The sequence below is a fragment of the Mytilus trossulus genome, chromosome 7, assembly GCF_036588685.1.
Source record: "Mytilus trossulus isolate FHL-02 chromosome 7, PNRI_Mtr1.1.1.hap1, whole genome shotgun sequence".
Taxonomy (NCBI): domain Eukaryota; kingdom Metazoa; phylum Mollusca; class Bivalvia; order Mytilida; family Mytilidae; genus Mytilus; species Mytilus trossulus.
Window position 1 is genome coordinate 65,652,742 of NC_086379.1, and position 12,247 is coordinate 65,664,988.

General features: G+C 32.4%; 1 protein-coding gene and 1 long non-coding RNA gene across 2 annotated transcripts; one reads left to right on the top strand and one right to left on the bottom strand.

The window, feature by feature from the left end:
• The first annotated feature begins 7 nt into the window (after window positions 1-7).
• Window positions 8-5,008, top strand: LOC134725596 (uncharacterized). The gene is made up of 3 exons (XR_010108570.1): window positions 8-124; window positions 2,345-2,436; window positions 4,623-5,008. It is a non-coding gene; the product is annotated as an uncharacterized LOC134725596 (long non-coding RNA).
• Window positions 5,009-8,341: 3,333 nt separating this feature from the next.
• LOC134726597 (NADH dehydrogenase [ubiquinone] 1 beta subcomplex subunit 10-like) lies at window positions 8,342-12,067 on the bottom strand. The gene is made up of 3 exons (XM_063591008.1): window positions 12,030-12,067; window positions 9,505-9,711; window positions 8,342-8,522 (listed from the first exon to the last, which is right to left on the bottom strand). The coding sequence occupies exons 1-3, from the start codon at window positions 12,065-12,067 to the stop codon at window positions 8,357-8,359; spliced, it is 411 nt and encodes a 136-aa protein (XP_063447078.1). The 3' UTR covers window positions 8,342-8,356.
• Window positions 12,068-12,247: the final 180 nt, after the last annotated feature.

Here is a 12,247-nt window from a genome sequence, read left to right on the forward strand (position 1 = left end):
ATCAACGTTGATTCGTCGATTCAAACGTTCCGCGAAAAATGTTGACGTTGGAGAGATTTAAATTTGATCTGAGATTGTGTAGCCTTGGTTTAGAAGAATGGATGAGTAACTGTAACACTTACGGGTAAGACGTTGTTTCATTTTCTTTTACTGTTCTGTAGCTTTATAAACATGTTATTTAAATATTCACCACACTGTGTACATACTATTTGAAGTACAGATATAGATCTATCTGAATAGGTAAAGTACAAGTTGCTTCGAAACACTGCTGACGGAACCGGAACCCGAGTCGGGACTAAGCAAATGTATTTTCTTTTAGTGTATAGCCTAAAATGGACCCCCGTTGTGTTAACTTATCGCTACACTTCAGTGCTATAGATGAAATGGTTGACCAGCTTAAGTTTGTAGGTAGCTTCATTCATATAGACCGGTACTGTTACAGTTTTAAAGTTACATTCCCTCTTTTTTAGGCTTTTTATTTTATATACATGCGAGTGCCGGAGTTTTAAACTTTGTGTGTGATAAATTTGAGTTATGCCATACAAATTTCAAATGATGGTCCCATGATAATTTTAACGAAAGAATTGGGGTGATATTATAAAAATTCGAAAGGTTGACTCTAAATTTCCATAAGAAAAACAGACATCTCTGATTTTTGTTTTTTGGGGGGAGGGGGGGGGCTTTATAGCTTGTTGTTCGGTGTGAGCCAAGGCTCCATGTTGAAGGCCGTACATTGACCTATAATGGTTTACTTATTTTTAAATTGTTATTCAGTTGGATGGAGAGTTGTCTCATTGGCACTCACACCACATCTTCCTATATCTATCTCTATTTAATTATATCTGTTTCTCTCTACAAATGTATCTTTCAGTTCCATTGTGCTCTTTCTTATCGGAATGCAAAAGTAATTTTGTGTTTTATGAATTTCAAGTCGGCATGTAATAACTCGGACGGAACATATATAATTATTTGTTTTCTTACATTGGAGTTAAATTAAAAAAAAAAAGATTTTACTTTCTATAGATCGTAAGGATTTTATTAAAGAAAACTAAGGTATTTTTCAATTTTCGGCCTTGAACTTAAAAGTGCCACTTTGTTGATGTTGTGCACCCCTCTCAACACAAACACACACAACTCCCATTTCGATTTAAAGACATAGTTTTAATTTTACATTTATTTGAAATGTTCGGACTCATTGAATAAAGTGGAATTTCCAGTTTTCGGACAGTACCTCAAAACGCTTTGAGTAGATTTCACGAACATTTATAGGTGAAAATTTTATATTCATTGAAAAAATTGTAAAGAAAAAATAAATTATTTTTATTACGGCAATATAATGGCGTAAGACAGGGTCTACAGTTCTAAACAAGCGAATCATGCATGACCGGTAAACGAGGTTAAAATTTATCTACTGAATTGCATGTTACCAGGATGCACATCTAGCAATCGGAAATTGGGTATATATTTTTGCCAGGTTTTCATAATTTCTAGATAATCTAAAAGCATAAACAAAATTATATTTTATATTTTATATCTTCAAACGAGTAACATATGTAATCGACTTTACATTCGTGTATCAGTGGCTTATGAAATATTATAATTGCTGTGTGCATCAGTGGTGAATTATTGATTTTACTTTTATAGAAATACATGTATACACGTTTATGAAAATATACTGTGTACCATTTTTTTTATTATTACAGTGCTCCTTGGGTACGGTTAAAGGGCACAAACAAAATATTAATAGACTACGCTTTCAAAGCGGAGCTCCTTTTAGAGGAGGAAGATAAAGTTATGATGTAGAATGGAACATGAAGACGTATATAAAATATATAAAGTTTTCACCAAAAAAACATATATGTCTAGCACATCGTTAAATAGAACACTTGATCAAATTGGATTTTATCCTCAAACTAGAAATAAATAGTGGGTTTACATAAATCTGTACCGATACAGGCTCCAAATGTCATCCTATACACGCCATTTATAACTCAGGTGTTCCTTATAACGGAGACAAGAAGAAGAAGAAGTGTACCGACAGAAATTATTCTGAAGGCTGACTGCCTAAGATCGCCTAAGTTTTATTGTGACTTTCTATGTGACTGCTGCAAAAGCAATGTCTAACTTTCCTCGATTATCCTCAGCGAACGGGAACAAAATGTTCAATTTCAAAAATGTTGAACACCTCCGATACGAATTCTCTATTAAGTTAGTATTATCAAATGAACCAGCATTTCTTCTAGCAGATTGTTTTAAACACTCTTCATTAATTTTATTTCTTCTTGATTATTTGTGGCTATCATATTGAAGATGAATCATTAATAATATATCATCACTGTTCCAGAGTTCCTTCTCGTGCAGTTAGAAGAAAATGAAGAAGGCATCGGACATTTCGGAAGAAAAGACGATATCTCAGACTTTGATATCATAAAACAGGTACATGTATATTTGAATTATTGTGCTACATACTGATTTTTCGCATACCAATATAAATTGGTTCTTTTTAATATCAAAACGGGTTTAAACAATCAATTGCGTAGAGTATCAATTAAACTTGTAACAACTTTACTTTGAACATATTTCAAAAGTTATGTGTATAATATATCGTCTCGTATTGGTTTTTTTTTTACCATCTTACGTTTTCGATCTAATTCTATTTTCACTTCCCGTATGCTTTGCATGCTCGCACGGCGTCGTATTCGATTGCTATACTTGATTCATTCTTAGTAACAATAGCAAATGGTACCACGTGTGTTGAAGATTTTTCCAAATTTAAGTTATTTTGCGCGTACGTATACGTCCCATCTTACAAAATAATTTCGTAAACCTTCATGGATTGCTTTGAAACTTGGACATTATCTTATCTTTAGACCATTTAATAGCATTAACAGAAAAAGTTTGAATTTCTCTTAAAATATTCTGTCATTTACTGGTAAATGGTTCAAAATACTTCACTTTAAAAACACTGACAGCAGCAATCACATGCAAAACACAGGGTTCAATAGAACCCCTCACAAACTTTCTTGTGGTAATTAAAATTCAAAACACGTTTTATATAATACCCTCATTCCAAAAGTGATGGCTATACAATAAGTTATGTGATTAGGTCAGTTTCTATAACAATATAAGTAAAATTTTAATGTATCTGGTGTTTTAGACTTTCTTTTGCTGATGTGCAAAGCTTGAAACGAAAAAAATATACCATAGACCTCCATTTCATGGTTAATTTATCAGCACTAAGTTTTTGCGATTAGGTAAATTTCTCCAATACTGTCCAGGGGCGTAGCGGTCGTTAGGCACTTCAGTCACGTGCCTACACATAATTTTTTAACAAATATTTTTTTCATTAAAAAATAATAATAAACAACATTATCTGTAGATGAAAGCCGGTGAAGTTGTCAAAACTCTTTAATTATCGAATGTCATGTGTACACTAGCCTGACTCTCTCGTCCTTAGTGAATGGAATATTGGATAGAATTGAATGTTTTTACCTTATATAGAAACTATAAACTAGAACTTTGGTTCAGATCATTTCACTTCTATCAACAAAAACTGGAACAAACCTCAACTTAGACACATGAGTTTTTTTAATAAGTTGTTGTTAGTTTTCAACTAGCTTTCCATTTAAATCTTTGTCTTCACCCCACTTGCCTATGTTGGTCATCCGTTTGACTGTACAGGATGTATAAATACCCAGTCATGTCTGCTCAGAATGGGGACTTTTAATCCGATGCCTAGTAGTAGAGAGAATGCAACTCTTTGAGAAGTTCGTAGTTGGTCTACTGAAAGGCAAACTTTCTGCTCCTATCCAATAATTCCTCATTTATGTTCCAATGCATGGCATTTCAAATTAAATTTCCAGAACCTTCATCCTGAATGACACCTATTACAGGACAAAGCTCCAAGTTGTATTTATTGTAAAAAAAAATCAACTGTCCTGAACTTGAATAAATATTTGACACTGGATGTAAAAAAATCATTCATTATCAATCAACTGGCTTCCAGTAATTTTGAGTACTCTCAAATTTGTGTTTAATGGCCAATTATTCAAAATTCCTAAGCAGGTAATAGGGATATTACAGAAGAAGAAATAAAGAAAAACGAATTTCTTGAATTTTGTTAGGCATCTGCTATGTCTGTATGTGTTTGTGTGGCTAGGGTGAAGATTTATTATTAAAAAAATTGATGGTTGAAAAGTATAGTTCTATTATATCAGTGTTTACGTACATATTTTTTTTAATGAAGTATATTACATAATATATAAACAGACTAATTTTGAACATGTTAAACTTCTTAGCCCATTAGATTACCCGTTAAGCAAGACAGATATTTCAGTGTGGGCAATTTTATTTTATTTTATATAACCTTCCCTCTTTTCAGTAGCCCACTACCATATAAAAGGAGTTGTGGTATGATTACCAATGAGATAACAATACACAGGAGTTCAAATGTCAAATATTATTTTTTTTACTATTAAGATTAAAATATTACACATATAAATGTAGGTGTGTGTTGCACAAACTATTGTCCTTGTTTTATAGGATTTCATTGAACATTGAAAAAGAAAGATTTGTTTTATGTATTAACCATGTACTTTCATTGAATAAATATAATCTTACAGGTGGTACGTTGGAAAAAATCATCCCGGAGGCATGAACACATCAAATCAATCAGATTTTGAGACCTGCTTTTTATGGAATGAAACAGTATTATGGTTGTACAAAATTTAAAAAAAAAATATATTTGTGGTTATGTGAACGAACCTCAATCGTACAAAGTCTACAAAAAGCAGCAAGATATCATCATGATTCCTATTTGTACCATTCAACTTGCAGGACAAACAGGAAAAGACAACCAGCCTTTGTGAGAACTGTCTTATAAAGAGACATTTGGAGTGATTCTTTTATGAAATTAAGATTAAAAAAAAATATTAGAAATTAAAATGTGCAAACAGGAAGAACATCAACATTAAACTGATGAATAGTAAATAAAATTTTATTACAGATACATTGCACACTTTATTAGCCTACAGCTCTCCAGTCATATTGTCATCCATATTTTTTTTAACAATTTTACATACTTCTTTTTTTTTAAACCAAAAATAACAATATTATCAACATGATCAACAACATTGGATAACAAATTTCCGTTATACACATACTGAATCTTTACTGTTCAACATTTTTAATTATTTTATGAATAATTGTGGACATGCATAGATGAGATCACAGTATACTGTCAGATTTGTTACACCTAATTTTGCAATTATTGCACAGCTGAAAGGAAAAAATGTACACAGAAAACACTACAAATTAGTTTTCAGTACAAGATTTTGGAAAGGAAAATTCTCAAACTTTGTTTCATCAAGGATTTGTATTGTACTATACTTGGTTTCATATAGACATTTTCTTGTCAGAAATGCATTATTTAAAAAAAGAACAAAACGGTTTTATCCCCGACCTTGTCAAACCATTTTGATTAAGGTGTTGTCTCTTGGTTCTAATATATACCAGTGACAGACTAATGGTTAATATTGAGATGCAGAACTTCCTGCTTATTGTTCTTGAACCTGTAATGATTATATAAGAAAGTTGAGCCGTAACTCTGGACTGTTAGTGTAGTACATATCAGGATAACTCACAAATAAACATATCCAAATCAATTCCAAAGTGAACAACGAAACAAGACAGTGGTGAATTTCTTGAATAGATTATCTCTAATCCTGAGACAAAAATCACATATCTGTAAATATCTGAACCTTTCATGTTTTCAATGGGTTCATCAACAAGTGACGCACACCTCAAAAAGTACTTTTAGTTCTTTATATGCAACTGGTAACAGGCATTACTGATACTTACCTTGTAATGAAATGGAATATAAATATCTCATATCAAGAGCAGAACTGATGTAAAAGTAAATCATAGCTGATGGGTTACAAAATGTATTATAAAGATAATAGTATATGCGCATGATCATAGTATTATAAATCCACAGAGCCTGAGTGTTGTAACCATACAGTGGTGTGACCATACATACATGACTACAATGGTTTGACCATAAAAACATGCTCATACTGGTGTGACCATACATGCATGATCACAGTGGTGTGACCATACATGCATGATCACAGTGGTGTGACCATACATGCATGATCACAGTGATGTGACCATACATGCATGATCACAGTGGTGTGACCATACATGCATGATCACAGTGGTGTGACCATACATACATAATCACAGTGGTGTGACCATACATACATGATCACAGTTGTGTGACCATACATACATGATCACAGTGGTGTGACCATACATACATGATCACAGTGGTGTGACCATACATACATGATCACAATGGTGTGACCATACATACATGATCACAGTGGTATGACCATACATACATGATCACAGTGGTATGACCATACATGCCGGGGTGTAACCATGTTGTCTGTTCTATGGTCCCGTTGTTGTCTCTCACATTTCCCATTTCCGTTCTCATTTGTATACATCATGGTCACAATAAATAATGTATGTCCAACGGAATGCCTTTTTTCAGAAGAAAACTAATGACAACACTGGAGTAACATTCCATGGTATAAAGTTTCCATTTTCTAGAATTCTTAATAAACTCTTAATCTATATAATTCTCTGTTAGATTTAAAAATAGCAATATTCATATCATATGAAAATAATCTGTTTCCAAAAAGTAATAATTCAATATTTATATCAACATTATCAGCAATGGAGTCAATGGAATCAAGAAGTATCTGTCTTACATCATTGTACTTGGGGCAAATGAAAAAGAAATGTTTGTTATCCTCAACAGGGTGATGACAGTTTACACAAACAGTGTTCTCTGATAAGAACTGATTAAACAGATGAGATTTTAGGTTGCTAGCATTATTTCTGAGTTGACAATGACTTATATTAAGTTTCCTTATTCCATAGTTAAAAGGTTTAAAGATATCATCAGTCTTATAAAACTTATCCAGTCCACTTCTAAATATACAAAAACTTGGGGATTTTTGTAAACTCAAAGGAAGACTATTCCAAACTCTTATAGTGGAAGGAATGAAACTATTAAAATAAGAGCTAGTTCTAGCAAGAGGCAGATGAAAAGTGTTATTTTCATTCCTCAAAGTATAAGGGGTTTGTCTGGGAAGATATGGCTGGACTAACTCATATAAGTATGCAGGTGTCATCCCATTTAATATTTTATAGAATAGTATAAGCTTATGTTTATTACGTCTATTCTCCAGAGTTTCTAAACCTAATTCAATATAAAGTTTTTGTCTGGAGGAATTACGTCATAAGCCTGTAATAATTCTAGCGGCTTCTATCTGAATACTTTCAAGAAGCTCAGACTCGTGCTGGGAGCAATTGCCCCATACAACATCACCATAATCCACGTTGTATAATCTCAGTATTCTTTCAAAGCCTTAAAACAATTTACTCTTCACAAAAGGATAACTTATTTCTTACAAGAAATATTGCGCACAACCACATAGTGACATACTACCTGAGAAGGCCAATTACATTGCAAGAAAAATTTTACAAAATTACCACTACAAAAAAAGGTGTGCAATACATTGCAAGAAATCTTTTCCAAAATTTGAACTACTATTAAAAATCTGCAATACATTGCAAGACATTTTTTTCTTCTAAAAAAACTAATCTTTTATGACTTGTAAGTTTTTGGTGAAGAGAGACAATAATGAGCAGAGAAACAACACTGTTGGAAGTCTTTTTTTTAATTAATCAGAAACCTTACAACCATAGTCAGCATAAATACTATTGTTCCAGCAAAAGGAGTAGGGGCAATAAGGCCCTTATTTGGCCAAAAATTACTGCAAATTTAAAAGTTATCATACATATTCTTAAATTACTGAAAACTTGTTCTTCATTTTTGTGAAAATAGTACACATTATGATGTAATTGTGACATCCAGATAAAAATCTTTATGTTTTTTATTTATATTTCTTGACCCTATGAATTTGTTAACATTATGTGCCAATTTGAAAAAGTTATCAAACATTTTATTTTCATGGGCCAAAACTAGGCCTTAAATGCCCCGCCCCTACTCCTTTTCCTAAAAAGAGGCTATATATAAACATATTTTTTTTTTATAAACGACTTGATTTTTTATGGTTTGTAAGTTTTTTGTGAATAGAGATATGTATGAGCAGAGAAACAACACTGTTGAATAAAATTGAGAATGGAAATGGGGAATGTGTCAAAGAGACAACAACCCGACCATAGAACAGACAACAGCAGAAGGTCACCAACAGGTCTTCAATGCAACGAGAAATTCCTGCACCGGGTTGTCCTTCAGCTGGCCTTTAAACAAATATATATACTAGTTCAGTGATAATGAATACGTACATTTTATAAACCAGTTTGTAGCTGCCTCTTCACTCACTGCTGCTATGGATGCACACTTAACAGGAGCATCTTCTCCCTCATAGTAATTACAATCTATATAACGATCTTTTAATATTCTTACAATTTTACTGTCCACCATTCTGAAAATAAGAAAAGTAGATCTTGTTAATAACTTTAATTTGTACCTATTTATGGAATGAATGTAAAAACTAGTAAATAATTGAGATGTTCAAAGAAATTGCATATTGATTAAAAAATATCTGTGATTTTAGGTGTTTTTTACATCATAGTTTAAAGAACTTTTGATATACACAATGCATGAAATATTTATTTACAGTATCAATACAAATACCTAAACAATTCTCATGAACAGGATTTTTTAATTTTTTTTTGATTGCCAAAATTTAGCAAACTATCTAAAATCTACCATCAATGACAAAATTCCATAATGATACAAAAACATAAAGATATGAAACACAACCACCACTTTCAAACAGGGATAAACTAACTTTTTGATTATAAAAATTGTTAAATAAATTAAGCATTGACTGCCAAAGATATGCTGTCAACTCCTTATCTCCAGACAACAATTATTTTTACAAAATACATGAAGATATAACATTAGGCAACAACTGATAAGGTCCTTGATTGTGGCAAGGTTAAACTATACTCTAAAATCTCATCACTACCAGGACTAAAAAATCCCTATACTGTTTCAATCTCATCCAATGGACTTACAAAAGGTTCAAGAAAAAACATACAGTTGACTCTCATTGTCTCAAACTAATTTCAAACTTCATGTTCTCTCAAAGTAAAATGTATGTCTATCCCAATTTGAAGATTTACCTTATATTTACTCCTGATGTCTCAAAATTCTTGCCATTTCAAATTGTTTTAGTCACTCAGTCAGTCAGATAAACTTTTAAGTAACAACAGTGATGAACTGTATGTTCAAATTTATGATAGAAAAAGTACTAAATTCTTTAGTTATATTCAAGTAAAATATAAACAAAAACAGGAGTAATGATACAAGCAAAATGATATAAATCATATAATGGTCACAGTTACCAGTGGATATGATGTCATGACCATTCTTCCTTCTTCTAACGTAAATGAACTTACTTGTCTCTTTTCCATTGTTCCTGTGCTTCGTATATACAGGCTGTTTCATTTACATCACACTGATCAATTGTTGGTACTCGGTTAAACCTCCTGTGGTAGTATGGGTACTTTTTCTGGAATGGCTGAACAAATGTTTCTGTAATGATAAAAAATTTCTTTACAGCACTACATATTAGTCTGCTTAAGCATTCAAATATTTTTACATTTCTGGCAGATTAAGAGGGCTTACACACATCCCCCCTTTTAGATTAGAACATAGTGTTCTTTTCTAGCATAAACTCTTACTCACTTTATGCAATTGTGCCTCCATTTTAAAAATGTCTGATAGACCCCCCTGCTTTGGACATAACAAATGTATATAGAAATATTGTTACTTTCATTCTGCTAAGACTAGCCATCACCAAACAATCATTACTTGACAACTACATTTAATGTGACATACAATTCAAGAATCAGAACTTAGATTAGTATACCTTATAAATATAAAACAGTTGAGATGATATTTTTTCTTTCTAATCAGTCGTTTCTTATATAATAGTTCTTGAAAAACTGGTCATTATCTTGATATATGGACTGCCCACAGGACAGTGGTATTGACTAAGATAGTGATAATGACTGAGCCGAAGGCGAGGTCATTATCGCTGTCGCAGTCAATACCAGTGTCCTACGGGCAGTCCATGTATCACAATAATGAACAGTTTTTCAAGAACTATTATGTTTATTTCATTGAAAAAAACATGTTTTGGAAAATTCTCATAAATTCAAAACGCCTAAAGCGAACTCGAGTAGTTGTACGATTTCTATAGCAAAGAGTGAAGACCAGTCGTAGTAATACTGTCATTCATTTTAGTGCAACTTTTCAGTGTATAAATTCTTTATTAAGTTCTCTTTGATTTTACAATTAACGAAAAAGTGTAATAAACAATTCAACAACTTAAATGTAATATTAAAAACAGGAACATGTTTTATAAAAGGTACATCTTTCTAAACAGAGAAACCACGCCCCATCGGTCATTAACAGAGAAACCACGCCCCAACAGTCATTATCAAACGGAAACCACGCCCCAACGGACATTATCAGACGTAAACCACGCCCCACCGGTTCATATCATGTAACCAGATGCTCCGCAGGGCGTAGCTTTATACGACCGCAGAGGTTGAACAATGAACGGTTGGGGCAAGTATGGACACAACATTCAAGCTGGATTCAGCTCTAAATTTGGATTCTGATTAAATAGTTGACACAGCATAGGTTTCTGACACAGAATGAATGTGTTCTAATGAAATTAAAATTTTTGTTTTCTCTTAGAGCAATTCACAATGATGTTGAATATTATTCCTCTCAAAAAAATATTTGAAGAAATTTTCTTTTTATTTATGAAATTTCAAATGAGAAAAATTGAACCCAATTTTTTTAATCACATCCCCCTTTCCCTTATTCCAAAACTAATCTCAATTAAAATTTCTAATGGAGTTTGCAACAATTACTACTCATTTAAATACATCATAAAATATTAAGATGTAAAAAAACTGCTTGTTATCACTGAATGGTAAAGATTATTTTAATTTATCAGTTGGTAATAAAAAGTGAATATACATTGTATATTGTATATATAACAAAGATTTAAGTTGATTCTGAACAAAGAAAGATAACTCCAAATAAAAAAAATTCTTACAATTAGATATTTCTTGCTTACTATTCTGGACAAAGAAAGATAACTCTAATTAAAAACAAAATTGCTATTTCACAATATTTTGCAATAAGATATTTCTTGCCATTAACAGAGAATTATATAGATTAAGAGTTTATTAAGAATTCTAGAAAATGGAAACTTTATACCATGGAATGTTACTCCAGTGTTGTCATTAGTTTTCTTCTGAAAAAAGGCATTCCGTTGGACATACATTATTTATTGTGACCATGATGTATACAAATGAGAACGGAAATGGGAAATGTGAGAGACAACAACGGGACCATAGAACAGACAACATGGTTACACCCCGGCATGTATGGTCATACCACTGTGATCATGTATGTATGGTCATACCACTGTGATCATGTATGTATGGTCACACCATTGTGATCATGTATGTATGGTCACACCACTGTGATCATGTATGTATGGTCACACCACTGTGATCATGTATGTATGGTCACACAACTGTGATCATGTATGTATGGTCACACCACTGTGATTATGTATGTATGGTCACACCACTGTGATCATGCATGTATGGTCACACCACTGTGATCATGCATGTATGGTCACATCACTGTGATCATGCATGTATGGTCACACCACTGTGATCATGCATGTATGGTCACACCACTGTGATCATGCATGTATGGTCACACCAGTATGAGCATGTTTTTATGGTCAAACCATTGTAGTCATGTATGTATGGTCACACCACTGTATGGTTACAACACTCAGGCTCTGTGGATTTATAATACTATGATCATGCGCATATACTATTATCTTTATAATACATTTTGTAACCCATCAGCTATGATTTACTTTTACATCAGTTCTGCTCTTGATATGAGATATTTATATTCCATTTCATTACAAGGTAAGTATCAGTAATGCCTGTTACCAGTTGCATATAAAGAACTAAAAGTACTTTTTGAGGTGTGCGTCACTTGTTGATGAACCCATTGAAAACATGAAAGGTTCAGATATTTACAGATATGTGATTTTTGTCTCAGGATTAGAGATAATCTATTCAAGAAATTCACCAC

Coding starts and splice junctions, on each gene's coding strand:
- LOC134726597 (XM_063591008.1), bottom strand. CDS start 12,067: ATGGAATATAAATATCTCATATCAAGAGCAGAACTGAT. Junction 9,712..12,029: donor ATATCAAGAGCAGAACTGAT/GTAAAAGTAAAT, acceptor TTAATCTGCCAG/AAATGTAAAAATATTTGAAT. Junction 8,523..9,504: donor GAACAATGGAAAAGAGACAA/GTAAGTTCATTT, acceptor TCTTATTTTCAG/AATGGTGGACAGTAAAATTG.